This window comes from Nicotiana sylvestris, chromosome 10, assembly GCF_000393655.2.
Source record: "Nicotiana sylvestris chromosome 10, ASM39365v2, whole genome shotgun sequence".
Taxonomy (NCBI): Eukaryota; Viridiplantae; Streptophyta; class Magnoliopsida; order Solanales; family Solanaceae; genus Nicotiana; species Nicotiana sylvestris.
In genome coordinates this window covers 9,807,036-9,834,865 of record NC_091066.1, presented here as the reverse complement: position 1 = coordinate 9,834,865, position 27,830 = coordinate 9,807,036, and the positions used below count along the sequence as shown (strand labels likewise).

General features: G+C 35.9%; 2 protein-coding genes and 1 long non-coding RNA gene across 3 annotated transcripts; 2 read left to right on the top strand and 1 right to left on the bottom strand.

Annotated features, from left to right (window-relative positions):
• Positions 1–223: 223 nt before the first annotated feature.
• On the bottom strand, positions 224–27,830 carry LOC104212961 (probable transcription factor PosF21). The gene is made up of 5 exons (XM_070160672.1): positions 27,694–27,830; positions 26,519–27,467; positions 19,746–19,878; positions 19,399–19,483; positions 224–878 (listed from the first exon to the last, which is right to left on the bottom strand). Exons 2-5 carry the CDS (start codon positions 27,169–27,171, stop codon positions 541–543), a joined length of 1,209 nt encoding a protein of 402 aa, XP_070016773.1. The 5' UTR covers positions 27,172–27,467; positions 27,694–27,830; the 3' UTR covers positions 224–540.
• LOC138880484 (uncharacterized) lies at positions 4,479–6,191 on the top strand. Its single transcript, XR_011403183.1, has 2 exons — positions 4,479–4,579; positions 5,541–6,191. It is a non-coding gene; the product is annotated as an uncharacterized lncRNA (long non-coding RNA).
• Positions 24,188–25,209, top strand: LOC104212960 (uncharacterized). The gene is made up of 2 exons (XM_070160703.1): positions 24,188–24,519; positions 24,609–25,209. The coding sequence occupies exons 1-2, from the start codon at positions 24,280–24,282 to the stop codon at positions 25,023–25,025; spliced, it is 657 nt and encodes a 218-aa protein (XP_070016804.1). The 5' UTR covers positions 24,188–24,279; the 3' UTR covers positions 25,026–25,209.

The window sequence follows — 27,830 nt, the reverse complement described above, 5'->3', positions numbered from 1 at the left end:
ACCTCTCGGTTGGAAGTGGGGGTTGCTTACCATCAGAGCAACCCCTCTTGTCTTGACTTAAAATGGAAAACAAGGCAAAAAGCTACGAAAAAGATACTTGCATCAAACTCGTTATCCCTACTCATTTGAGGACCTGACCAGCATTCTCAGTAGCCAAGTTTAGTGCGGTGCCCATGCCGGCGTTTGGCGAAAGGAAAATCGCATTGGCACTTAGTATCAGAGATACCACCAAAACACGTTGTCTCCATTGCTGAACAGATGATACACTGAAAGCACAGTAGGTGCTTAGTGTTTTAAGTACAAATGAGCTAAGCCTAAAGATCCAGGTTATATGAACAAGTCCATGTCAAATACGACATGCAAAATGAATGCAGCTTCGCAATTTCAACTACAATTTCACCAAGACCCTAGGGAGCAGTACAACGTCGGAGAGTAGCTAATGAAAGCTAATCAAAAGAAAGCTGAGCTATATGACATCATGAAGGCTCGAACATGCACTAAATCTTCATTGCCTGGTCCGGCCATGTCTGTCTGCACTTTTTAATCCATTCCGTTATCAGAAGCATGATCATTTTGAGCAGATGAACTTGAACTTCTCAATTTTATATCTCCAGCTTGCTGCAATCGTTGTTCCTGCTGTTGCTGCTGGTGGAGCTGATGGTGCTGAAACTGGTGTTGCTGCTTGTGAGAATGTATCTGGAGCTGTTGAAGCTGTTGTGCCGTCAATAACGCATGTATTGCATGGTTGTTAGAGTAAAATTGCTGATTGCCTCCATTATTGGATGCTGGAAAGTTCATCATAGGTCCAGCATTTGCTAAGCCTTGGCCAGTTAGCACTTTGAGATGTTGTATTTCATCCTTAAGTGCATCATTCAATGCTACATACATGCAGAAAAAACAAAGAGAACAATGTTCAAAAAAAAAATTGCTTAAATATTTTTGGTCATGCATTCAAGAACCCAATAAGCACTACAGGGAAATCATAGACCAAGGAACACCATTTCACATAGAAAGTCTGCACAGAAGCACTTAACCACTAAGTTAGTCAGGTGGAACCTCCTAATCAGTTGTAGCAACGAGGTATTTAACACATCTATCTCTATGCCTTCGGGTTTCCACAGGTGTGAATTGTCAGCATTGTACGAGACTAGGATGCAGTTTGACAAGAAAAATGAAGAGGTAAAAGTAATTCCGACACAAAAGAGCTGGAGAACATGTTGACCAATCAATGCACGACAACAGAAGTAGCAGAGGATGCATATATTTGCTCCTTTGCTACAGGAGGTAACTGATTTCTGGCACACTAATTATGCTAATTCAGGCATTTACTTGGTGATGCCCAACATTGTTAAAGCTCTGTCAAACTGCTGAACTTTGATTGGACTGGTAAGAGATTGCAAAAGTCACAATAAACCTTGAATTCAGTGCTGACTTTCCTTCCCAATGATCTTTAAAACTTAAGTAATATGCTTAATCCCGTGGAAAATAATTCAGTTTAATCCCGTGAGATGCGGCATGTATTCATGTCCTTTACTTATATGTAAAGGCCCATTAATGGGCTAAAAGATCGCGGCCATATTGCGTTATCTTTCTGACATGGTCTATTTCTTTGAATCCACTAGGTGAAGAAAAATTTCTCTCTGAGTTCTAAGGTTGCATCCCACAACCTGAAAACAATTATTTACCAAAGTTAGCCTTCTTTTCTTATGTGATGCACTCTCCTTTCTAAGGTGATTTTAATTTGGCACTGGCATTCTAGAATAGGAAAGTGCGGCACCGCCTTAGAATTACTTGTTTAGGATATTATCTTACTTAGAAATGTATGCCTATTCAAATTTTAAAAGTAACTAATACCAATTAACAGAATAGGACCTAATATATTGGCGCCTATCAAGGAGAATAAAATATATATTTTCTGAATAATCAATAATACTATAATGACAGTGCTTGGCTAGACAAACAAAAGTTTTGAAAGTTCAAATATCTGAAATAACCAAACCTTCAGAACCAAAACATTATTTTTTTTGAATTGGTAACTATTGTATATATTTAAAACATCAGTACATAGGTTGCACAGAAAACCAAATTTACATGAAGAGGAATAGTAGATGTTCATATTTGAGACCTAACAAGATCCTAGTATGTCTATGATTGTCAATGTATCTTCTGTGTAAATCTGTTTACACCAAAAACAAAAAAGAAGAATACAATTGAGTTTGATTTTCTGCACTGGATTGCTTCTATCTTCAAAACATCTAGCGTTCCTTTCCCTCCAAACTGTCCACCAGATACAAGCCGGGACAGTCCTCCATCTATCTCTACTAGTTGCTTCGGCTCCAGCTTCTTCCCAGCTATAAAGGACATCTTTAAGCCTGTAAGGCATTGACCATGAAATGCCCCTAAGACTAATAAAGACTTTCCATAGTTGGTCTGTAATCTTGCAATGTAGAAACAAATGGGTGACAGTTTCAGCATTTTCCCCACAGAGAAAACATCTTGAACACAAAGAAATTCCCCTTTTTATGAGATTATCCTGGGTTAATACCGCCTCCTTTGCTAGTAGTCAAGTGAAGCATGCTACCTTGTATGGTATCTTTGTTTTCCATATATGTTTCCAAGGCCATGGGTCTACCTGTTGATTATTATGATTCAAAATCTTATATGCATCTTTCACCCGGTAAACCTCTCTGTTGTGCCTCTGCCACCAAAGTGAATCAAAACCTTCCTGTAATCCTTTAAATGCTTCCAGCTCTTTGTAAAGGTCAGCTAATCTTGTTATCTCCCAGTCATTCAACTGTCTTCTTAGAGCGATTTCCCATCCTTGATGACTCCTCATATCAGCTACTATCTTCTGCTGGTTTTGTGCTAAACCAAACATATCGGGGTATCTTTCCTTTAAGCTTCCGTTTCCTAACCAGTTATCATTCCAGAATGATGTGTTCCTTCCGTTGTCCACTCTTATGGAGGAGTGATTCTTCATTATAGGCCAAAGTTCTCTGATGGATTTCCACACACTTACTCCATATGATTTTCTGACTTTTTTTGACACCCAGTTATTTTCCTCACCATACTTAGCTTTGATCACTTTGCCCCATAAAGATTGGGGTTCTTGAGAGTACTTCCATAACCATTTCATTCTAAGAGCCTTGCTTTGATTCTTCAAATTCCTTATTCCTAAACCACCTTGTTTTTTAGCCATTGTGAGTGTCTTCCATTTAACTAAATGGAAGACTTTTCTCCTTATTACCTTGCCAAAGGAATGATCTTCGAAGTTTGTCCAATCTCTGTAAAATGCCGGCTGGAATTAGGAACAAAGACATCATATAGGTAGGAAGTGAGTCTAATACTGAGTTGATTAGAACTAGCCTGCCCCCCAATGATAGGTATTGCGATTTCCATCTTGACAACTTCTTCTCACACTTTTCTATGACTGAATTCCAGATCTCTTTTGATTTGGATCTTGCACCAAGAGGCATCCCAAGGTAAATAGTTGGTAGGGACCTTACTTCTCCTCCAATTATCTGTGTCAGTTGCTCCATGTTGTTAACTTCATTAATGGGGGAAATATTGCTCTTTCTCCAGTTGATGTGTAATCCTGAGACTCCCTCAAATAAGACCAAAATGATCCTTAGGAATCTAAGTTGTTCCTTTTCAGCGTCACAGAAGACTAGAGTATCATCAGCATATTGGAGATGTGTGATCTCTAGATTGTTTGCCCCACTCCTATTTACCTCAAAACCTTTAACCCACCCACTGACTTTAGCCGTTTAGCACATGTATATGAGTTGTATAGTAGGTGTAATACAAGTTGTGTAGCACATGTATACACATGTACTACATCATAGCTAGCACATGTATATGAGTTGTATAGTAGGTGTAATTAGGTGTATGACAACTAATAGATTAGGTGAATTAGTATTATAAATAGGCCTTGTAATCTTCTCTTCTAGATATGAAATATAGAACTTCTTTGGTTTCTAACATGGTATCAGAGCATTGAAGTTTTTTCATCAGTTTGTTGTTGGGAATTTTTTTTCCCCGTTCGAATTATTTTTGTTCAGAACAGTCTTTCGCTGCTTTGATTCTATTTCACTATTTCCGACCATTTTTTGCCCCGGCCGCTTCTTTACAGATTTTTACTCACTATTCCGACCAAAGTGGTACTGTCAGAATTTTTTTTCCTGCCAACTTTCATTTTCCAAGATCACTGTTCCGGCACTGTTCATTGTATTGTTCACTGTTCAAATATTACTATTCACTGTTCACTGTACTGTTCAAATATCACTGTTCACTGTTCAATGCACTGTTCTTGACTATTTGATTCTGCTATTATTCGGGTGCAAGATGACTGAAACGAAACCTACCGTTGATGTCATTCCGGTTATGTCCAAAATTACGGAGAATAAGTTCATGGGTTCCAATTACATGGATTGGAGTAAGACGATCCGTCTCTATTTGCGGAGCATCGACAAAGAAGAACCACTTGGTTGATGATCCACCCAAGGATGAGACTAAATCAGTCTGGTTAAAGGAGGATGCAAAATTGTTTCTCCAAATCAAGAATTCGATGCACAGTGAGGTAAATGATCTAGTTTCTCATTGTGATTATGTGAAGGATCTAATGGATTATTTAGATTTTTTGTACTCTGGCAAAGGAAACTTGTCTCGCATGTATGATGTGTGCCAGGCATTTTACCATCCATCCATGCAAGATCGCTCTCTCACCACTTACTTCTCAGAGTTTAAGAAGGTGTATGATGAGCTTAATGTTATATTGTTGTTTAGTCCAGATGTGAAGGTACAACAGGCTCAGTGTGAACAACTGGCGGTCATGAGTTTCCTTTCTGGTCTTTCTCCCGAATTTGAAGGGGCCAAATCGCAAATTTTATCTGGGACTGCTATCTCTTCCTTGAAAGAGGCCTTTACAAGAGTGTTGCGTACTGAAAAGTCTCATCCAGGTCCGACAGCCACGATCGATAGTGGTGCTCTGCTTAGCTGCGTCCAAAAGAATAAGAGTCATAGTAATCGCAATCGGAGTAGCGATAGTCGAGACCTAAAGCAAGGGGAAGTTGAATGTTTTTATTGTCATGAGCTCGGTCATACCATACGTTATTGTGTGAAGCTTCAGAATAAGAACAAAAGATCTCAGTATGCCAACATCGCCACTTCCGAGACTATTTCACCATCTCAGTCATCATCTCCTCCTATCAATACTATCCCCGAGTCAGGTAAAACCACTAAGTGTCTCCTCTCTTCGTCATCCAAATGGGTCATTGATTCTGGTGCCACAGAATCATATGACAGGTAACTCTAAACTCTTTTTCACTTTTCAGTTGCATACCCAATGTTCCACAGTTACTTTAGCCGATGGGTCTACCTCATATGTTTTAGGGTCTGGCACTGTTAACCCAACATCTTCTCTTTCCCTTAGTTCCGTCTTAAATTTGCCTGATTTTTCTTTCAATCTAATATCTGTCAGTAAACTTACTCGTACTCTAAATTGTTGTGTCTCATTTTTTCCCAATTATTGTCTTTTTCAGGATCTTACGACGAAGCAGATTATTGGTAAAGGTTCTGAGTCTGGGGGTCTCTATGTTCTTGAATCACAGGTGCCGAAATCCATTTCTTGTTCAACTGTGTTGTCTCCCTTTGATGTACACTGTCGATTGGGTCATCCATCCTTGTCTAGTTTGAAGAAGTTATATCCTCAGTTTCAGAGTATTTCCTCTTTAGATTGTGAGTCATGTCAGTTTGCTAAACACCATCGCCTTCCTAAAGTTTCTAGAGTCAATAAACGGGTCGACTTACCTTTTGAGTTAGTTCACACCGATGTTTGGGGTCCATGTCCTATTATCTCTAAAACTGGTTTTAGATATTTTGTTACCTTTGTGGATGATCATTCTCGTGTTACTTGGTTATATTTAATGAAAAATCGTTCGGAGTTGTTTTCAATTTTTTGTGCTTTTTGTGCTGAAATAAAAACTCATTTTAATGTTTCCGTTCGTAATTTAAGGAGTGACAATGCAAAAGAATATTTTTCGGATTTGTTTAAAGATTATATGGCTACAAATGGTATTCTACATCAATCTTCTTGTGTTGACACCCCTTCTCAAAATGGGGTTGCGGAACGAAAAAATAGACATCTTCTTGAAGTAGGCCGAGCACTCCTCTTTCAAATGAAAGTGCCAAAATGTTTTTGGGCTGATGCCGTCTCTACAACTTGTTTTTTAATAAATCGTATGCCATCTTCTGTACTTCATGGTAATATTCCTTACAACATTCTTTTTTCCTCTAAGCCATTATTTCCTATTGAACCCAAAATATTTGGTTGTACTTGTTTTGTTCGTGATGTTCGTCCACAGGTAACTAAATTAGATCCAAAGGCCCTTAAGTGTGTGTTCTTAGGGTACTCACGTCTTCAGAAAGGTTATCGGTGTTATTCTCCAGATCTCAAAAGGTACTTAGTGTCTGCCGATGTCACATTCCATGAAAATTATCCGTTCTTTTCTTCATATGTTTATAACAGTCCTGAGGAAGAAGATGATACTTTGGTCTACACTGTCACACATCTAGTTAGTTCTCCAACACCTCTTCCTCAGTCACCCGTTTCCCTCGATCGACCATCCGAGCAGTCACCTGTTCTTCGTGTGTATACCTGGCGACAACAAACCTCAGAACCCGATCCTTTACCTACTTCTGCTTCGTCGGTAGATCCAACCTCCTGTGTTTCAGATCCTAGTTTGGATCTTCCTATTGTCATTCGCAAAGGTACACGACAATGTACTTATCCTATTTCTTCTTTTGTGTCTTATGACCATTTGTCTACTTCTTCTAGCTCGTTTATTGCATCATTAGATTCTGCTAGGATACCTAAAACTGTTCGTGAAGCATTGTCCCACCCAGGTTGGCATGATGCAATGATAGAAGAGATGATGGCTTTAGATGAGAATGGTACTTGGGAGTTGGCCGATCTGCCCACTAACAAAAAGGCTATTGGGTGCAAGTGGGTATTTGTTGTTAAGTTTAACTCTAATGGGACAGTAGCTCGCCTTAAGGCACGCCTTGTTGCAAAAGGGTATGCACAGACCTATGGAGTCGACTATTTGGATACTTTTTCCCCGGTCGCCAAGTTAGCTTCTGTTCGATTATTCATTTCCATGGCAGCTACTTATGATTGGCCTCTGCATCAGCTTGATATAAAGAATGCTTTTCTACATGGAGATCTTCAGGAAGAAGTATATATGGAGCAACCACCTGGGTTTGTTGCTCAGGGGGAGTGTGGAAAGGTATGTCGTCTTCGAAAATCTCTTTATGGGCTGAAACAGAGTCCCCGTGCTTGGTTTGGCAGATTTAGTGAGGCTGTTCTAGAATATGGGATGAAGAAAAGCAATTGCGATCATACGGTGTTTTATAAAAAGTCTTATGATGGTATTCTTTTATTGGTAGTATATGTTGATGACATCGTTATTACTGGAAGTGATATTACAGGAATTTCAACTCTAAAGTCTTTCCTTCACACTCAATTTCAGACGAAAAATTTAGGGCAACTAAAGTATTTTTTGGGAGTTGAAGTTACACGGAGCAAGAAAGGCATCTTCTTGTCCCAAAGGAAATATACTCTTGACTTGTTAGCTGAAACTGGAAAGTTGGGATCTAAACCATGCAGCATGCCAATGGTTCCTAACACACAACTCGTGAAAGAAGACGGTGAGTTATTCGAAGATCCAGAGAAATATAGGAGATTGGTTGGGAAACTGAACTATCTTACAGTAACTCGTCCCGATATCGCATACTCTGTCAGCATTGTGAGTCAGTTTATGTCTTCCCCAACAGTCAGGCATTGGGCGGCTCTGGAGCAGATTCTTTGTTATCTAAAGGGATCTCCAGGACGGGGTCTAGTATATAAGAATAATGAACACACTAACATTGAGTGTTTCACAGATGCAGATTGGGCAGGGTCAAAAGCCGATAGGAGATCCACGACAGGATATTGCGTTTTTGTTGGTGGAAGAGTAAGAAACAAAATGTCGTATCTCGATCTAGTGCGGAAGCAGAATACAGAGCTATGGCACAATCTGTGTGTGAGGTTGTATGGGTACATCAACTATTAAGTGAAGTTGGCTTCCAAACTACATTGCCAGCAAAGTTGTGGTGTGATAATCAAGCTGCTCTTCATATCTCCTCTAATCCTGTATTTCACGAAAGGACTAAGCACATTGAAATAGATTGTCACTTTGTTCGTGAAAAGATTCAACAAAAGCTCATCTCTACAGGTCATGTTAGAACTGGAGATCAATTGGGAGACATTTTCACAAAAGCTTTGAATGGAGCTCGTGTTGAATATATCTGTAACAAGTTGGGCATGATCAATATATATGCTCCAACTTGAGGGGGAGTGTTGACATACAAGTTGTCTAGCACATGTATATGAGTTGTATAGTATGTGTAATACAAGTTGTGTAGCACATGTATACACATGTACTACATCATAGCTAGCACATGTATATGAGTTGTATACACATGTACTATGGAACATTCAAACAAGTTACAAGATCAGGTAAGTTTATTCATAATCATGTCTAACTAAACTTTTATATTCCTTATAATCTCTTGAATATCAATTTCAGTGGGGTCCTTTAGTTTATTATATGCTAAAGGTCTTTTCCCAATTTCGGTGGGGTCCTTTAGTTTATTATATGCTAAAGGTCTTTTCATAATATTTAGCGGCTAGCGGAATTAACCTTGAAATTTCTTTTATATTTTCTCTCGTGTATTCTAAGTGTTGGATATCTTGGGTTTTTTGATATTCTTCTATATTTTCTTTTAATAATTTTTTTTAATAAATTTATATTTTCTAAAGTTCGTAACCAGTACTTGAGATATTCGTAACTGATCATTAATCTGAATATAAATCTAGTTCATATAAATCTAAGACGTCTATTTCTTCTGATAGAATTAGTTTTATATATCCTTGTTCCATTATATTTATTATTTCAAAAGTAATTAAAATATCGTAAATTTTTCTTCTAATATCGTTATTAAGTTGGTTAAAAGTATATAATATGAGTATTTTGTAATCATTATTGTTATCTAGCAGCTATGTGTGGTTGCTCATAAGATTGTTATTTTTCTTTATTCTTATCATGTGTTTACTAAACATATTCCCTCTAACCTCTTTGTTTATCATAGAGTTTATCATTTTTTAATAAGTTATACTGAACAATCTTTTCTGGTCACTACCATGTTTTTCTTGCTTCAATCATTTACCCTAACAGCGCCTCAACTCTGTCTACTCCCCTAAACGGCTTCCTTGCCTACCGGCTTCGACCTTAGGATGACATAGTCTGGGCTTAACTACTCTCAGCATTATTAGACATGGCAAACTTTCTCAAGATGTTCTTTATAACAGTACTATAACATGATAAACAGTTATGATATTCAAGAGATTATAAGGAATATAAAAGTTTAGTTAGACATGATTATGAATAAACTTACCTGATCTTGTAACTCGTTTGAATGTTCCATAGTTTGTTAAAGAGACTTCTTTTTTACTCAAATATTTCTTATAAGAGAGAGAAGGTGAGGGTGTGTCCTCTCTTCCTCGGATTTACAAACTATATATAGAAAGCTTTAAACGACTCTTACTGTTTACAAACGACTCTTCATGAACGACCTTTACTGTTCATGAATATGACTCGTACTATTTATTTTACGACTTTTTACATACTTAAACGACTCTTCATGAACGACCTTTACTGTTCATGAATATGGCTCGTACTATTTAACTTTACGACTTTTTACATTGTCTGTTTGCAATAGCTGTCTTCCTCATTTGTCTTTAGGCTGATATCTTCATTCCAGTTGTACTTCTGGTACATGATTATCTTCTCCGTTGCATTTTGAACATATATGATCTGGGTATTTGTGCCCTACTAATTTGCAGTATTTTGTCAATAATTCATTGGAAATAAATCCTTTCTTTAGTGCTCTTGTAGTTGGTTGTATCTCCGGTTTTAGTAATGATAAAATCCATTTTTGGACTTCATCCATATCTCTTTGTCGTAGTTCTCTTGAATTCGCATATATCATTAGTTGATCTCTTAAGTAGTAGCTCCAAATAGCATTTTCTTGTAAATAATTGTTGGCTAGTTCTTGGATAATAGTTTCTATTCCAATTATTCTTTTGTTGGCGTAAAAACCTGGTATCTCGATTTTTGGTATTTCTGGTTGTTGTTCTATTTCTTCTGGTATTATCATATCTCGTGTCAATCCTATTTTTACAACCTGTATAATAGGTTTTATTTCATCGTATAGTATCTCAGCTGGTGCTGTATAGAATTTTATAAAAAATAGGTTTCCTTTTGTAATTCTTTTAAATGTAATAAATGCTTTATATAGTTCTGGTATTCCACTTATCTCTTCTCCATCATAGGTATATACCGTGCTAAATAATCCGTAATTGTAACATGTTTTTACTAAATTGGATCTAGTTTTTGGATGTGCAATAAGTCTATTATATCCTTGGAGTTTTTGGGTTATATAGTCCTGTGTTGGATCTGTTGTAGTAGTTGCTCTGGGGTTAAGGTTTAGAAATGTTTGGATTTTGTATATATTTTCAATATAAGTCTGGGTAATATGGTTGTATATTTTTTTATTTTGGTGTAGGCTGTTGGCATAGGTTGAGGTTTGTGGTGTCTTAACTATTGTTTCTTTTGGCCTTTTCGGAGTAATTGGTTTATCAAATATGTTATTTAAATTGACATTGGTATGTGGCTTCTTGTTAACTTGTTTACTTGTACCTGCAGTTGTATATAAACAAACTTTGTTATGGGTTTTTTGGAGTTTCCAACGTCTCCTTCTAACTCTGGAAGTTTTGAGTCTTCCGATCGACTTAGCTCCGCATCTTTATAGTCATGCTGCTGACTTGGCTGGCTTTTCTCTAGCTGTTGTAATCTTTTTCCCATACCATCCATCTGTAAAGATAGAGTAGTAAGGATTGCAAATAAATCTTTTGTTTCTTGGCTTTCATCAGTTTGGGTACCTTTGTCTTGATAGGTAGTCTGCAATAACATTTTTGTCAGTCCTTATTACTTCAATTGTAAATGTAAAATTTTGTATATTTAATACAAGCCTTCTTATTTCCTTCGTAGTTACTGAATCTTGTATTTTCCGTGTTATCCACCATTTTACTTGTGTATTTCTGTTCTTACAACAAACTTGTTATAAACAATATATGGCTCAAATGCTAACAAACATTTATATAATCCAAATAGTTCTTTCCTATTTATCTCCCATTTTAATTGTGGTTCCGTGTATGATCCTGAATAACATTTACAATGGTGTTCAATCTTTTCATTATCATATTTATATTTTAGAACTCATCCATAGTTGTGGTCACTAGAATCAGTTTCTACTATGTATGTGAAGTGCCTTTTTTCATCTGGAAAATATAGTTTTGGTAATTTTTTACACATATTTTTGATCTTCTTTATATGTATTTTATCTTTTTCGTCAAAATGGTATTCTACATCCTTTTTTAATTTTTTCTGTAATGGTTTTAAGTTTTCTGCTAATTTAGGGATATATTCCCTTACTTGGTTAACTAATCCTAAAAATGATTGTAACTTTCTTTTTCGTATCAAGTGTTTCGTTTAAGTTAATTATTTTTTGTACTATATGAGTTTGCATTTTTATTCCATTTTTATCTATTTGTATACCTAAGAATTCTATTTGATTTTTCATTACTTCTGCTTTCTTTTTACTTAAACTAATTCCTGATATTTCTACAATGTGTATGAATTTTTCTAGTAGTTTTATATGTTCATTCTCTGTTCTAGAATATAATAGTATATCATCTATATATATTATGCAGTTTTCTAATTGGTTGAAGTAATTATCCATAAAATGTTGGTATCTACCTGGTGCATTTTTATATCCAAATGGTAATACATTCCATTCGTAAAATCCTTGTGGTACCATAAATGCTGTTAACTTTTTAGATTCGTCTTCTAGTTTTAAATGGTAAAATCCTGATTTACAGTCAAATTTACTAAAATAGTTATATCCTTGTATTTGTCTGATTTTTAGTATTTTATTTGGTATCGGATAATTATATGTTTTCGTTTTTGCATTTAAATTTCTATAATCTACAACCATTCGACTTTTTCCTCGTTTTTGTTCACTATGTTTATTCACTATAAATGTTGGGCTAGTATGTTTACTATTACTTTCTTGTATGTACTTATTGTCTAATAATTCCTGTATATGTATTCTAAATTCTGTTAGATCATTAAAATTGTATTTTAAAGGTTTTTGTGTTATTATACTATTTTCATCTATTAGTTCAATTTTTATTTTTGTTTTATGTTTTTCCCATCCTTGTAGGGGATTATCATTATATAGTAGTTCTAATTTATCTTGGAGTAGTTTTATCTTGTTTATTGAGAAAATGATTATCTCTATATTATGGTTGCTTTGTGTCATATTTTCTAATTTCTGAGTAATTTTCTCACTTCCCTTAATCCAGGGTGTTGTTTTTCTCAATTTATTATTTACTCTTTTTGCTCCTATCCTTTGCTTACACGGGATAGTAAACCACCAATGTGTTTTTGTTATAGTATGTGGGAATAACTTATCTAAAAATGGCATTCCTAATAATATATCTTTATTTGTGAATTCATAACTATATATTTCTTCTATGGTTAATATTTTATCTCATATTTGTATTTTTAGATTCCTTGCTTTGTATGTTATCATACTTCCCTCATTGTTAAATCCTGTTACTACTAGGGGGTTTTTAGCTTTTCCCATTTATTTTCTGGTAGACAATTATGTTTACACATGTTAGCTTCTGCTCCTGTATCCATCATAGGTGTATAATATCTATTATAATATCTTTCTACTATTATCTTGGCAAGTATATATATTTTTGGCGTTATATTAAGGTTCTTCTGATTATTATCTTTTTGTTTTCATAACTTATTGTTAATTGTCTATCTTCTAATTTATATGGTTTGACTTTTTCTAACCATTTTATTCCTAGTGTAATGTTTTTATCTCCTTGATATATTTTAAAATTTATTAATATTGGTATTCCTCCAATAATTAATTCTTTTTCAGTTGTTTCTTCATTTTTTCTTAGTGCTTTTGGTAATTCTGAACATTGCTGTTCTATTGTTACTATCTCTTTTTCTGGTATTAATTCTCTTATAACATAATTCTCTTCTTGTCCTGTATTTATCAATATTAAATATTTTCTTTGGTCCATTATTCCTGTTATATAATAATGATGTGGGTTTATTTCTTCTATTTTTTGTTCTATTAATTTTTGTGGAGTTATGTAATCTATTCTTCTTGATGTACTTATTCTTGATGATGTCTCTGGTATTTCATTACTTTCGTTTTGACGTGCTTAATCTTTCTTTTACTATTTCTAAGTTTTCTTCTATATCCATTTCCTTATAACTATAATCATTGTTGTCTATAACTGATACTATTCTTTCGAACGGATTTTCTATTTTAATTTTATTTATTTTATTTTTAGCTGTTATCTTATGTTTTGTTGTTAAGACATATAGATTTTTACATCTTGCTGTGAATATCTTACTTCCTGGTGCTAGTTCTATTCCAGACATTTTTCAGTATAGAACTAATGATTTATCTATATTTTTATCATCTATTGCCACTGAATAGTTGGCACTTACTATGAATTTAAATTTTTGGTATATTAAGTTACCTCTTACTGCACTTATTATACTTTTTTCTATAGGTTGTACAATTCTATCGTCTGCCAAGTATATTTCTATAGGGGTATCTATTCCCTCTCTAAAACATGCTTTTATTAGTATCTCTGTTCCTCCTAAATGTACGTATTTTATTGGGTTTTTTGCTTTTATATCTTGTATTTCTTTATTTAATAGTTTTTTATTTAATATTGGTATTCTTGCTTTACCTTTAATGTATTTACAGTCTATTATATGTTCTCTTTGGCTTACTACATAGTATTCTTCTTTTTGTCTTTTAAACCAATTCTTTATTGTTGGTACTTTTAGTATTTTGTCTATGCTTAGATCCAATTCTTTTCCTTTTATTTGTTCAAATATGGTGGTGTCAAATATTATTTTTTGTTCTGAAGATTGTTCATCTTGGTGTTCTTCTTGTTGTATGATTTGTATATCCTTTTCAGTCATAATTCTCTTCGTCTGATTCTTCTATTATATTATTATTTATATCCTTTTCATTTTCTGATAATTCATATATACTGTCTTCACTTCCTAATTCATAATCTATATATTCCATTTGTGTATATTTATCATTGTCTATTATTATTTCGGTAATTTGTTTCTTCTTTGGGTTTTTTGGTAATTTGCAATCTTTAGCTAAGTGTCCTAGCTTTCCACAATTGTAACAAGTACATTCTGTTAGTTTTTTCTTTTTTCTATATGGTTTTTTATGTTTGTAATTTTTCACATAATATCTTCCTCTTGGTTTCTTATACTTATATTTGGATTTATATCTTTTTCTCTTTCCTTCTTTTTTGTAATATTTATCTGTGCATCCGAATTGGGGTGCTATTCTATTTTTGCAGCATGCCAAATTTTTTACTAATATTTTATCCATTTTGATATTTTCTTTATATTTTTCACATAATTCTATAAACCAATTTTGTAGAAATTTTATTCGAGCTCCTAGAGTATCTGCTAGTTCTGCTTCATTCCAATTTTTTATTATTTTTGAGCTAAAAGGTTCTGGTAATTTGGTAAAATATAATTTTCTTATTTCTTTACTTTCATCTGGACTATATGTTCCTTTATAATAATAGTTTCTGAATGCACAAGTATATTCGTCTATATAACACATATTACATATTGCTAATTTTGTCATTAAATTTCTATTTGTAGTTTTTTCTTTATTTTGTTCTTCTACTTCCGTTGTCATACTACTAAATTCATTTCTTATCGCTATTTCATATTTATTCAATATTTCTGTGACTGTTGTTGCAACTGTACCATCAAGTTTTTTATTACTTCTTAATGTATCTAAGCTTTCACTTGTTAAATTTTGTAGCCATAGTTTTACTGTTCCTATGAGTGTTCTTTCTATATATCCTGGTGTTTCAGCTATTACTATTTTATTATCTATTAGTTGTTTTGAGATATATCCTATCCACAATTGGATTGTTTTATTTATATCTGCTACACAATCTAGATCTAAAAAATTACATTGTTCAGTTATCTGTCTTGGTGTCCATTTCCTATTTAGCCTTTTATCCCATAATGTTTTGTTCCTATCATATGAATCATAACTTACTCTGTAATAGGTTGGGTTTAATTGCCTTGGATTTTTTATTCCTGATGTGCTTGGTTTATCCTCGGTCATATCTCCTGTATTTATTTCTGGATTTGTTTTTATCTTTTCTGTTTTTTCTATAAGTTCCGTGTACGTCTCACTTGTTTCTGAATAGTCTTCTCCTAGATCTTTGTCGTTATCACCTTGGTCATTTATTTCGTTTATGCTTATATTCGGTGGATTATCCTGTACTTCTTCTAACTGTAATTTAAATTTTTCTATTTCATTTGTCAGTCTTAGCTCTTGTTCTTCTTCTTTACGTTTTTCCTTTTCTTTTAGTTTATTTGTATATAGCTGTTTTAGTATTTCTAATTCTTTTTCTAATTCTGTTATTTTAGTGTTTTTACTTCCTCTATCTGTTGTATTTTTTCTTTAGCTTGCTGTTGTATTTCTTTAGTTTCTCGTTTTCTATCTATTTCTTCGTTTTCTTTTGTTATTCTACCATTGCGCTTAAACTATCTTCTAGTTTTACCGTTTCTTTTTCTAACATTAAGTTTAGGTTATTTCCTATTTTCTTGTATCTTCTTCCTAAGTTGGAAAATATTATTGTTATTTTTAATCCTTCTGGATTTTCATATGTTTTCTCTTCTAGTGCGAACTCTTCTTTATTCATCTTTTATTTTTAAGATAGTAAATATATTTGTATTCTGTTTTAGATATTGTATCAATTAATCCAGATAACCTAGCTTTGTCTATTTTTGTAATACTTAGATATTCATATTCTAGGTATAGTTTTTTTAGTTTCTTTCTTATTTTCCTTAATTTTTTAGTTATTTTAATATGTCTATTTAATGTAATTGACTCATTGTTTATGGATATTTTTTGCGGATTTGTACTATCAATTTCAGTGTTATTTTCCATGATTTTACTTCTTAGAGTAAATGTTTATTTATCGTACTATTCTTAGCTCTGATACCAATTTCGGTGGGGTCCTTTAGTTTATTATATGCTAAAGGTCTTTTCATAATATTTAGCGGCTAGCGGAATTAACCTTGAAATATCTTCATATTGAAATGATTGATACATCTCTTCCCCTACTCCTTTTCCCGTCACTCTTGAATTTGACATCAAACGAAGTTAACCCTTTTAATTCTAGTGATCCTTTGAACCTTTGTCTCTTCACCTCCAACTCTGTCTCCACCCTTCTAACCTGTCTGCAACTGTCAATTTGCATTAACAACTCCAATGCTTCTTCTTCATGGCCTTGAAAATCTACTCCAAACATTTTCCCCAATTTGATCATATTTTGATGGACCCATAGTGTTGCATCCATGTCTTTATCCATTAATGGATTGTGTTGTTGAACTGCTATCGGATTCACCTCCTCGATTTCCCAATCTTGGACAGAGCTAAAGTGCTTTAGTTGTTCCGAAGCACTTCCAACTTGATCTTCCCCCATAATTGTGTTTATGATCTGCTCCCCTGCCTTCTGTTCCAATCTTGCTATCTCTGCTCCACCTTCTGGCTGACTGCAACTGTTAAGTGTTGCCTTTGGCATACTTTCAAGGTTTGCATTGGGGATTGGATCCCCTGGGCTGGACTCTTTTGCCCCCAAGTAAGAAGGTCCTCCCATTTCCTCAATATAAGGCTTCAGCCTAATATCATCAGAAAACTCATACGAGAGATCATTAAAAATGACTTGTGCAGCCAAGTCAGAGTTGTTTGCCACTTTACTGCTCTGATTCATCGAACTCGAACCTTGTGTAAGTTGCACACTTGCCTTTCCTTTATCAGTGTTTTGCAATATGGTGCACCCCACTTGATTTTTCAAATATCTCTCTGTTTCAAAACATTGATCGTTTTCTTGCATCTTCAGCTCATATCTTGCCTGTCTTTCAGCCCAGATTGGGATGAAAATTTTGATACCGTCTCTTTCAATCCCAACCTCATTGGGAGTCTTTCTGTCATCACCAACAATTTTAATTCTTGCCCACTTAAGATGATTTTTGAGATCAGTTTCTTCTTCAGTAGCTATCCATCCCCCGCAGAGATCTCCTATTTCTTTGAAGATCTTTTGTGACCATAGATGTAAAGGAATCCCCATGGCTCTAATCCAATATGTTTCCGCAGTTTGTGAGTTTGGAATGTATCCAACAGTATGATTCCACCATTCCAGATGAAGCTTGAACTTTTTCCATCTCCAGTCTCCTTGCAAAATCTGCTCCGACATGAATCTGTTTGGATATTCAAAAAGAAACATGTTGTCTGTCATTTCATACATGTTTACTCCATATGCTTTGTTCCATGAAGCACTAGCCCATCGCCTTATGTCTGCTAAAGTAGGTCTCTCATTGATTTTTCTCCCAAAAGACCCGACAATGCATCTTTTTAGTAAACCAGAATCCTCGCTACCTGTCGGTTCCACAACAGAGATATCTTCATTGTTTATGCTGACCTTTGCCTCTCGAAGGGTATTGGATTGCCATTTACTCTCCTTGATTGCTTTGACATAAGGATAGTTGTCCACAGTGATTCTAGGTGGGACTGTGGGATTCATTTTGGGGGTCTGATGTATGAATCTTTCTATCTTAGCTGCTATGTCTTTCCAACCTGCATTCAAAGCTAACTCTGGAATTATAATAACAGACCTCCCTTCTCCCTTCAGTGACAGAATGCTCATATATCTTCCATGAACGTTGTATTTCCTGGTACATAAATGTTCTGACATATGTTCCTTGTACTTCCATCGCTTCACTAAATTCATTTGATCTGTCGACGCTTCTTTAAGTACAAAACAAATCCATTCCATTACCTTTCTGCCCATGGATGAACGTCTCATCATGCTGCGGCTTCTCTCCACCCATTCAAACCATACATCTTTGTTGGAATTCCACCTGGTGATGTCAAAAGATTTGAAACCTGCGTTGAAATAAATCCGGTTGTCTCCCATAATGTACAACCCAGATGTTCAGGTTATGGAAATTATAAGGAGTGTTTGATGGTTATCACAGTTGAGTTGTTGAGGTGAAAGAAACTGAAATTTGGACTAAAATCAAGGTTTCCCGCTCCCCGGAAAAAAAAAAAAAAAAGTCGTCGGAAATCTGAAAAAATTGTACAGATCTGGTCGGAATTATCAGTAGTGGGAGCTGCCCAAAAAATTTTTTTTGAAAAGCTGCCGGAAATTGACTCACACGCCCGGCGCGTGGCGACTGGGTCGCCGGAAAGTGCGGCGCGTGACGGCTCCTTCATCGGAAAGATTTCAGTGGGGTGGTCGGAATTTCGAGGGCTGTCTAATGGTGTTCAAGGAAAGCTAAGATTCCTTGTTCTCGGGCTCCTCGGGGAGTGTGCCTGAGAGCTTGAAAGTAGAGAGAGAAAAAATGTAAAAGCTGAAAAATATAGAGGCATAAAACTAATTTTGCCTTATATGTCCAATGCAATTTTCCAGCGAAGGGAACCCCCTCTGCCCCCAAAATCCGCCCCTGATTGGGAGCCTCATCAGATAGAACGAATTGTAGCTCGAATTAACTCTAAAGCTAAAACTACTAAGACCCCTTTTCTTTCCCTTCTCCAAAACCAGAACCAAAACATTATATCTAAAAGAATCAACTTTAAATTATCGGCATGCATCCGAACCTCCACATCCTAACTATTAGAATTCACAGACTTCACTACGAATTATTATCGATATTTTAATTGCAAGAATTGTTCAATATTAGGGTCAACCAGTTTTGGATCCTGCGCTTATGGACAACAAAGATGAAGAGCACTTAAGGAACTACTGCATTAGTTTAACCAGAAAAGTCAATCAAACATGCAATGTGAAGCTGAAGTATTTCAACTTTGATTTCACTTAACTTTTTCCTAAAATTAAAGTATACTTGAAAACAAAGCACACCATAATACTTATCAGATCCAAATAGTAATCCTATTTGAATCAGCATGAATTATCTGAACTATATAGATTCAAAGGGGATGTTGATGAAACGGCACATTTTGCAGCAAAATCAGGAGGCGGGAAGAAAGGGGAGAATTATCTGACATCCGGAGTAAGAGATGAAGAAACTAGTCAGTTTTCTGAGAGAGAAGACGAAGTCATGTTTAGTTTCTTACCATCTTGCAAGTGCACCTGTTGTTCCATTGTCTGCAAGCGCAATTTAAGTTCATTGTTTTCAGCACTCAGACCATTTGTATCTCTCTGTTCCATATGGAAAACAAATGCAGATATATCAAAACCTAGCTTTTTATATGTGCGTATTGCACATTAGAGAAATAGAAGAAGTTGAATATACATTTATATATGTATTTATGTATATACATTCATATGCTATGCATATACAAGACCAAGAAAACAAGGATTTACTTACTTCCATCTCTTCAACCATGTCCATGAAAAGAATGCAATACAAGTTTTAAAAAAAAAAAAGGAACTGCATAGCTGTGAAAGCTCTGATGTATACCTGCAACAGGGTCAACTGAGCAGACAAAGAAGTCGCTTCTGTTTGCAGAGCTTGCACTCTCCTCTCGAGCTCTGCTATATATCTCATCTTCCTTTCCTTTGATCTGGCAGCCGACTGCCTGTTTGCCCAAATTCTGTATAGTGAAGCACAGACAAGAATGTGAGAATGCAGCAGTAGTAGGACATTTGTTTGAGTATTAAATTTACTTGAATTTTGAACCATGCCAGACAATTTTCAAAATGAGAGTAAGTGTGTGTGAGAGAGAGAGAGACTTCAAAGCATTGGACGACTTAAAGCATTAAAAAATACTTCAACAAGCAAACAAAAAAATTTCCCGTTAAACTAAATAGAATTAAGACATCAAATGCAGATGTTTAGAATCCTCAGTCACTTTTAAGAGCTTGTTGGACACCAAATTTGAGACCTTGGGAGGAAGAAGGCATAAGTCAGATGGCGGAGGAAGTTAAGAAAACCAGGATTAATAACTTTTACTACACGCGGTAAAAAGAAAAAACTGATCACCCTGGAAAGGGAGGACACCTTTTTTTCTCGGTAGATAAGGAAAGGATAAATGATCCAGACGAACAATGGTGTAGTACCTATCTAAAATAGCAATGGTGTACAATTTCATAATACAAGATATTTTGCTTACCACACAAACTTTTCAGAATTTTAAGCCATCCGAACAATCAGCTTTCAGACTAACTTCCAACAATGCAACTTAAAAATGAGCACCAGAGCCACACCTGCCTATATAACTAATATTAAAAGAATACAATGTCATTCGGGAAAGGAATGCATATAACCTAATAGAACTTCCAAATAGCTACAGTTTCCTAACATGCAGTGTTATCAAAGGCAAGCGCAAAAAAAACTCTAAGGTGTTTTGGGGCTTTAAGCACAAAGCGCAAATAAAGCGTGAGCTTTAATGAAGAAAGGCGCAAATTGAGAAAAACTACAAATGTGTTTGTGTTGTCCAAGACTAATATCTATAAGCATGAATACCAAATACATGGACAAATAAATTGAAGAAACTTTATGATAAAGTGAAATATCAATTGTTTAGTGTCTCTTCTTCAGGATTACACTCATTGGCATGGAAAAGTATGTCTTGGTCCCTTGATGACAACACTAAAGCGCCCGCTAAGCGAGGCGAAGCGCTCAAAATGTTTTGAGCCTCGCTTTAGGGCTTAAGCGCGCCTTTGATAACACTGCTAACATGACTTCCGAATAGTCAGTGCCATATTACGCAATATAGAGCACATTCATAACATTTTGAAAGAAAAACAAAGCCTGAGAAACCCATACCCCTCTTTTGACCTCCTTTTATTACTCTATAAACAAGTATTGATATCCAAAAGAAAGCAAGACCGAAGAAATTGAATGTTGAATACAAAGAGTGATAGTTTGAAGTCAATTAACCTCAGAAACATCTGAAGTAATTACATACGGGGAAAGGAAACAGACCGAGTTTGTATCCCATCCGCCTCCTTCCCACCCAAATCCAGTGCCCTGTTCCCCCACATCATAAAAAGGAAGAGTAGGAGACGAAGAAAGAAAAAAGCGCACATTTCCTTTGGCAAACAAGTCAAACATTAAACCAACCCTTAAGAAAATGTCACAACTTAAACTCATGGTGTGTACCGTCTGCTTTGGTCCAACAGAATTCACGAATTTGTCCCTTGGAGATTCTAGCCTAAATGTGGGCATACCGTGTGAACTTGTGCTATATCTTATATATCACTTCCATTTTCAAAGTGGAGTTTGTCTAAGGTGTCATATGCACCTCTCCTTCAAAAGCTTCCCAACCTATAAGACTGACAGTCATTTACTCGACCCACTCTCATCAGTTCACCCTCTATTATGGATGTCATATAAATATCCCTTAGCGACTCAGTATCCATTCTGAGGTTTTGTCTCACTATCTTAATGCAAAACAAGCTCTAATACCATATTTGTCACAACCCAATTATATAAGGTAGCAACATGCATCTAATGGGATGATCCGCCAGGCGAACCATGTATCTCATCCTACTAAAGCAGCTAACAGCACAATTTTCATTTTTTGACAAATAATCCTACTATTTCATAAGTCACTATTTATTGTTACCTAGTTCATGCAATATAAAACTCTAATATAATAGTATTTACACTTGGATAACATTCAACATTGACTCGAAATTCCTCATCTTTGAGAGGCAGAAAATTAGGACAAATCTAACAATGAACCACAGGTTTATTTGTTCTTGATAAATTCTTGAAGGATTCATTAGAGACAAGTGATGAGACCAAGATATATCAACACAAGGACCCAGTGTTAAAAAAAGCGGGAGCTTCCTCGCTTTAAGCGAGAAGCGAAGCAGAGCGGAAGGGGTATCGCTACTGCCATTAAAAGTGGCTCAGGTATGCATAAGAGACCGCTTCTCTCTAAAAAGTGAGAAGCGGTGAAGCGCATAGAAGCGATCGAAGCGGACGCTTTTTCAATTAAAAGACCTAAAGTCTTTTTTCAATTAAAAGACCCAAATCGTTGTTTCTGTTTTAGCACTTCTTCGACTTCTTTAGCAGCAAACTAGGGTTCTTCTTCTTCTTCTTCAAGACTTCAACAGTACAACAACAACTTAGTTTCACCAGGTATGTTTTCCATATTTATTTTCATTCTTCTTCTTCTTCTTCTTTTTCTTTTTCTTTCTAAACGTCCAAAAAGCGCCGAAATGCTGGCGAATTTTTTTCAGAAAAATTCTGCCCAATTTCTGCCCAATTATTATGTCTTTTATTCTTAGTTCTTATGGCTTTTCTTATGTGTTATGTAGTTGTTTTTTTAATGGCGCCAAAAGAAGATAGGAATGACTCGGCTTGGGCTTACTCTGCAAGAGTTAACGAGACCAACAAGATGGCCATTAGATGTCTTTTTTGTGATAAGATTACAAATGGAGGAATCTATCGTCAAAAAGCGCATCTAATCGGTGGTGATCCAAATGTCGCATGTTGTCCTAAAGTTCCGGGGCATGTGAAATTGAAACCATACCTTCAAAAAAAGAAAGAGTTAAAGACTCAAATGATTCATGAACAAGAACTTTATAATCTTGATGATGATGATGATGATGATGAAACAGAAGAAGGTGACGATGCTTCGTCGCTTCCACCAAAATCACAAAAGCGGGGAAGGATGCTTCCACCAATGTCTTCTAGTTGTGGATCTATTGGCAAGACCAAAGGTCCTATGGATTGTTACTTCCCGCAAAAATCTGGAGATAAGGGAGGAAAAAGTGGTAATCCTCAAGTTGATGCAAAAGCGATTTTGAGGGACCGTGCAGTTACCTTTTTTGCCCGGTGGATGTATGATACAAGTCTTCCTTTTAATTGTGTTAATTATACTGACACTTTTGCTGCTTTTATTGAGGTCGTAGGCCAATATGGCCCAGGAATGAAGCCTCCAACTTATTATGAAGTTAGTGGGCCATATCTAAAAAAAGAAATGGCAGAGGTGAACAAAATCGTGGAGGAGCACAAAGTAGAATGGAACAAGTTTGGTTGTTCCATTATAATGGATAAGTGGACAGCGAGAAATGGAAAAATGATCATCAATATCTTAGTGAATTCTCCAAAGGGAAGCCTGTTTCTTGAGTCCGTTGATGCAAGCGACTCTTCGACTGATTCAACCAAAATGTACTCCTTATTCAAGAGTACAATAGACTCTATTGGAGCAGAAAATGTTGTTCAAGTTATCACGGACAACGCCAGTGAAAATGTTAAAGCTGGTGATATGATGTCTGCTTGCTACCCGCATATCTATTGGACTCTGTGTGCAGCACATTCTGTTAATTTGATCTTCGGTGATATTTTCAAGGAAAGACCCTTCAGTACTGTCTTTAATCAGGCAATTAGAGTGCATTCCTATATTGTTCAAAGGCCTTTGTTATTGAATATGATAAAGAGATTCATTAAACAAAGAAGCATGGTGAAACCTGCAAAGACAAGATTTGTTACTGCTTTCTTGACTTTGGCTAGGATGTATGAGCAAAAAAGCAATTTGAAGAAGTTGTTTGTTTCAGATGAGTACACTAGTAGTGCCTATAGAAGGGAAGCTCGAGAGAGAGAATCTGCAGATATTATACTTTCTCCTTCATTCTGGAACAATGTGGTTCATGCATTGAAGATTGGTGGCCCTTTAGTTAAAGTGATTCGTTTGGTGGATGGGGAGCAAAGGCCACCAATGGGCTACCTGTACGAAGCAATTGATAGGGCAAAGAAGGCTATTCAAGCCTCTTTTAGTGATCAAAGAAAATACAAAAGAGTCTTTGAGATCATAGATAAAAGGTGGGATAGTAAGCTTCATAGCCCTTTGCATGCAGCTGGACTTGTTTTGAACCCGGAACTATTTTATGACAATGAAAAGAGGATTCTAAGAGATGAACCTTTGTGGAATGGATACTATGAATGTATTGAGAAGTTGATACCTGAAGAATCCGTGCAAGATAAAATCACAGAGCAATTTAGTATTTATAGGAATGCTGAGCAACTTTTTGGAAGAAACATGGCCATTAGACAAAGAAAGACGAAGTCACCAGGTGAGCGAGCGCTTATATGTTGTTTTATGGTTAATAAGTTATTTCTTTATCAATATTATGTTTTGAAAAATTGTTCTACTTCTACAGTTGAATGGTGGAAGCAATATGGTCATTCCACTCCAGATTTACAAAAGTTTGTCATCAAGGTTCTAAGTCTAACATGTAGCTCATCCGGGTGTGAAAGGAATTGGAGCGTGTTTGAGCATGTAAGAACTAATAAGAAAGATTTAGTATATTGAGATAATTAAATTATATCTCAATTGTCCTAATCTTACTAATTACTTATTATTTGCAGATTCATACCAAAAAGAGGAACAAACTAACCTTGAAGCGTCTCAATGATCTAGTCTTCATTAAGTACAATAGAACATTGAGGCGTCGTTACAACGCTCGCAATGTAATTGATCCAATTAGTTTGGACAACATCGATGATGCTAAAGAATGGCTAACTGGAGTCCCGGAAGATCATGCAGATGAAGAAGTATTTGAGGATACTTCTGATTTCACTTGGGGTGATGTTGCGGAGGCGCGTGGAATTGGGGAGAGGATTTATGGTTTGAGGGGGAGTACCTCAACTTCAAGTTCACAGAGGAAGGGAAAACAGGCAACTACTTTGTCCCTAGTTGATGAAGAAGATGAAGTTGAAGAAGATGACGAGCAATATAATAATGATAGTGGAATACAAGAATTTGACAATCTTGTAGAAGAATAGGATGCTCATTTTGTGCTTTAATTGATGCTACTCTTTAGTTTTTTAATTGAAGTATTGAACATTTGCCTACAATTACATGTGTTGTCTATGCCGTATTTATTTATTTATTTATTTTAAAATTCTGCTTCACTTAAAAAAAGTGGGCGCTTCGCTTCTCGCTTCTCGCTTTTCGTGAAATGGGGGTTGTCGCTTTTCCTCGCTTCACGCTATTCACAACACTGCAAGGACCTAAAGAGCAAGGAACACTAGAGGGAGGACTTCAGATACCCCACTTTCAGAAAATGGCATTGGAAGTCCTCCCTTCAGAAAATTCTAATAGTATTGGCATTGGAAGTCCTCTCTGCTGAAAACAAGTAACTGTAAATATATTCTGAAGGAAGGACTTCCAATGCCATACTTTCAGAATATATTTACTATTACTAGTTTTCAGCTTCAGTATGGCATTGCACGTGGCTATCTAACTCTTGACCCGATAGTTTAAGGAAGATTATTTGTTCAGTGGATCATTAGACTCACTCTTTACTTCTAAAGTTGGTGAACGGTGAACCTCACTTCTTATTCAGTGTGCCTTTATGGGTTATCCAGACTTTCCTTTTTTGTCAGTTGTCTGAAATCTGCAGTCATGTTCCATGAGCTTGATAATGGGTGTATCTCAGTTCGATTTAAGACTGGAGTTGTATATGTTAACTTCATCATAGTACTTTATATCACTCACAAGAGCTAGCTATACTGAAGGTTGTAATGATAGCTAGTATGATACACAGCATTCGCGTGGTCAATTAGCCCACTAGGTACTATGTCGCGGTCTTATAGAATTGGGTGCTGACAAGAATAATGAAGCATAAATAAAGCAATTTGCACCCCAGCATCTATCTCAAACAAAATTACCGATAGGGGGCTGACAATAGTAGCTTGACGTCCTTCCCATCAATGAAGGCCAAGATAAGCTAATATGAAGGGCTTCAAACAGCTGTTTTTGGCTTCTTACTTCCTATAGGTAAATCTTGTGAACAACATGTCTAAATTCAACTGCTAATAGGATTTATTTTATCTTTCAGCCATTAAAGCGAAAAGTTGACAGAAGAGGCCCTGGGCGAAGACTTTAGAAAGAGTGAAGAGCGAATGCTTCAAAATACTAAAAATCAGAAAAGTTCGAGGAGCAAAGTGATTGGAGGTAATAAACAGTTGAAAACGAAACATCACTAAAATGAACTCACCACCAATAAAACACTAATTAAAGTCAACAAATACAGAAAGTATTCATTTAACAAACTACATTGCAGCATAATAACCAGATCATATCAGGATGTTCACAGCTTTAGCTCCCCCAGCCTCCACCATTTTCAGTTGCCAAATCTCCAATGAGGATTTCATCTCGTGCATGACAAAGTATTATAGAAGCAAATCCAAATGGTTGCTCAAGCTATGATACTGGTTAAATTGTGAATAATGTCAGAGACAGCAAAAAACAAAGGAGCAACAGATGGAGTTACCTCTTCGCACGTTTCGGATCAATAAGAGCGAGCTCAGCAAGCTTTGCTGCGGACATGGCTTTCTTAGTCTCAGCTGAAGATGGATCTTCTCCTCCTGACATAAGCATCTCCGGCTTGATTATAGTTGAACCATCCATGGACTGACTATGCTGATGTCTGACTCTTGGCTTTTCACTAACAGCGGCAGTAACATTGTCAGTCCTTGAAGCTGTAAAACCCATCACTGGAGCTTGCAATGAGCCCGAAGATGACTCACCCACTTGGAATGAAGAAGTAGCAGATGAAGAGTTAAACTTATCCATATCAAGATACATAGAGGGGAAATCCTCCTCAGTCTCATCAGACAAAGACGGTCCATCCAGTCCACCAACAACACCAAGATCACTATCGAAACTTATATCATCAGGAAGTGTAAGAATCTCCGAATGGGCACGTCGATGACCCAAATTCTTAGGTGGGTTATCTGGCATTCGACTAATATCATGACTAAATTGGTTTGCTTTTGGTTCTGAAGCAGGTACAGGCCCTAAAGGAGGTAAATTTGATGATCCAGATGGCTCAGACTTTACACTATAACTACTCCCGGAAGGCAAAAAGAGCGAATAGTTTCCTGATGGAGGCAATAAACCCCCTACACACTTCTCTTTATCCATACTTAATAATCTTGAAACATAATAGCTCCGAATATGCAATCTTGAATACAAATTGCAAGAAACCCTCAAGTTGAAAATTACAACTCAGAAGACAGAGCTTGCATTTTTCAACATAACTGAAAGATGGGTATTCAAATATTTACCAAAAAAGTTACTAAAAATTAGCGGAAACCCCTACAACAACGACCCACAACAACTATGTGACCTTACCCCTAACCGAAGGGTACAGAGGCTGTTTCCAGGTAACCCCTGTAATCCACAATTTTTTCAATAATCATTCTCCTGTAAAATGCACCCTGCAAAATGGAAAATTGTGAAATAAAGATTGGAGTTTTAGAAAGCATAAATGTTAGTAGTACTATTTTGAAAGAATATGCCCTAGAATTCAATGTTTTCAATGGTTTTTTTAGGAATTTTTGCACACGCCAAAAAGAGAGGAACAACAGAAAGGGAAAATGAGCATTTTTAAAACCATAAAAAAAGGGATAAAAATCAGCATAAAGGAAAGGGTAATTTTCTTACACGATTTCTGGTTTAGCTTTTAAGATAAGATCTCCAGAAAAGGGAAATAAACAAACGGAATCCACAGTAGCTGTTTAAATGGCGTGTGTGTGTGAGAGAGAGAGAGAGAGAGAGAGCGAGAGCTCGGGGAAACTTCG

Excerpts from the sequence above, each read along its gene's own strand:
- LOC104212961 (XM_070160672.1), bottom strand. The coding sequence starts at position 27,171 with ATGGATAAAGAGAAGTGTGTAGGGGGTTTATTGCCTCCATCAGGAAAC. Across the intron at positions 19,879-26,518 it reads GATCCGAAACGTGCGAAGAG|AATTTGGGCAAACAGGCAGT; the intron begins GTAACTCCATCT and ends TTCACTATACAG. Across the intron at positions 879-19,398 it reads ACAGGTGCACTTGCAAGATG|CATTGAATGATGCACTTAAG; the intron begins GTAAGAAACTAA and ends GCATGTATGTAG.
- LOC104212960 (XM_070160703.1), top strand. The coding sequence starts at position 24,280 with ATGGCCATTAGACAAAGAAAGACGAAGTCACCAGGTGAGCGAGCGCTT. Across the intron at positions 24,520-24,608 it reads ATTGGAGCGTGTTTGAGCAT|ATTCATACCAAAAAGAGGAA; the intron begins GTAAGAACTAAT and ends TATTATTTGCAG.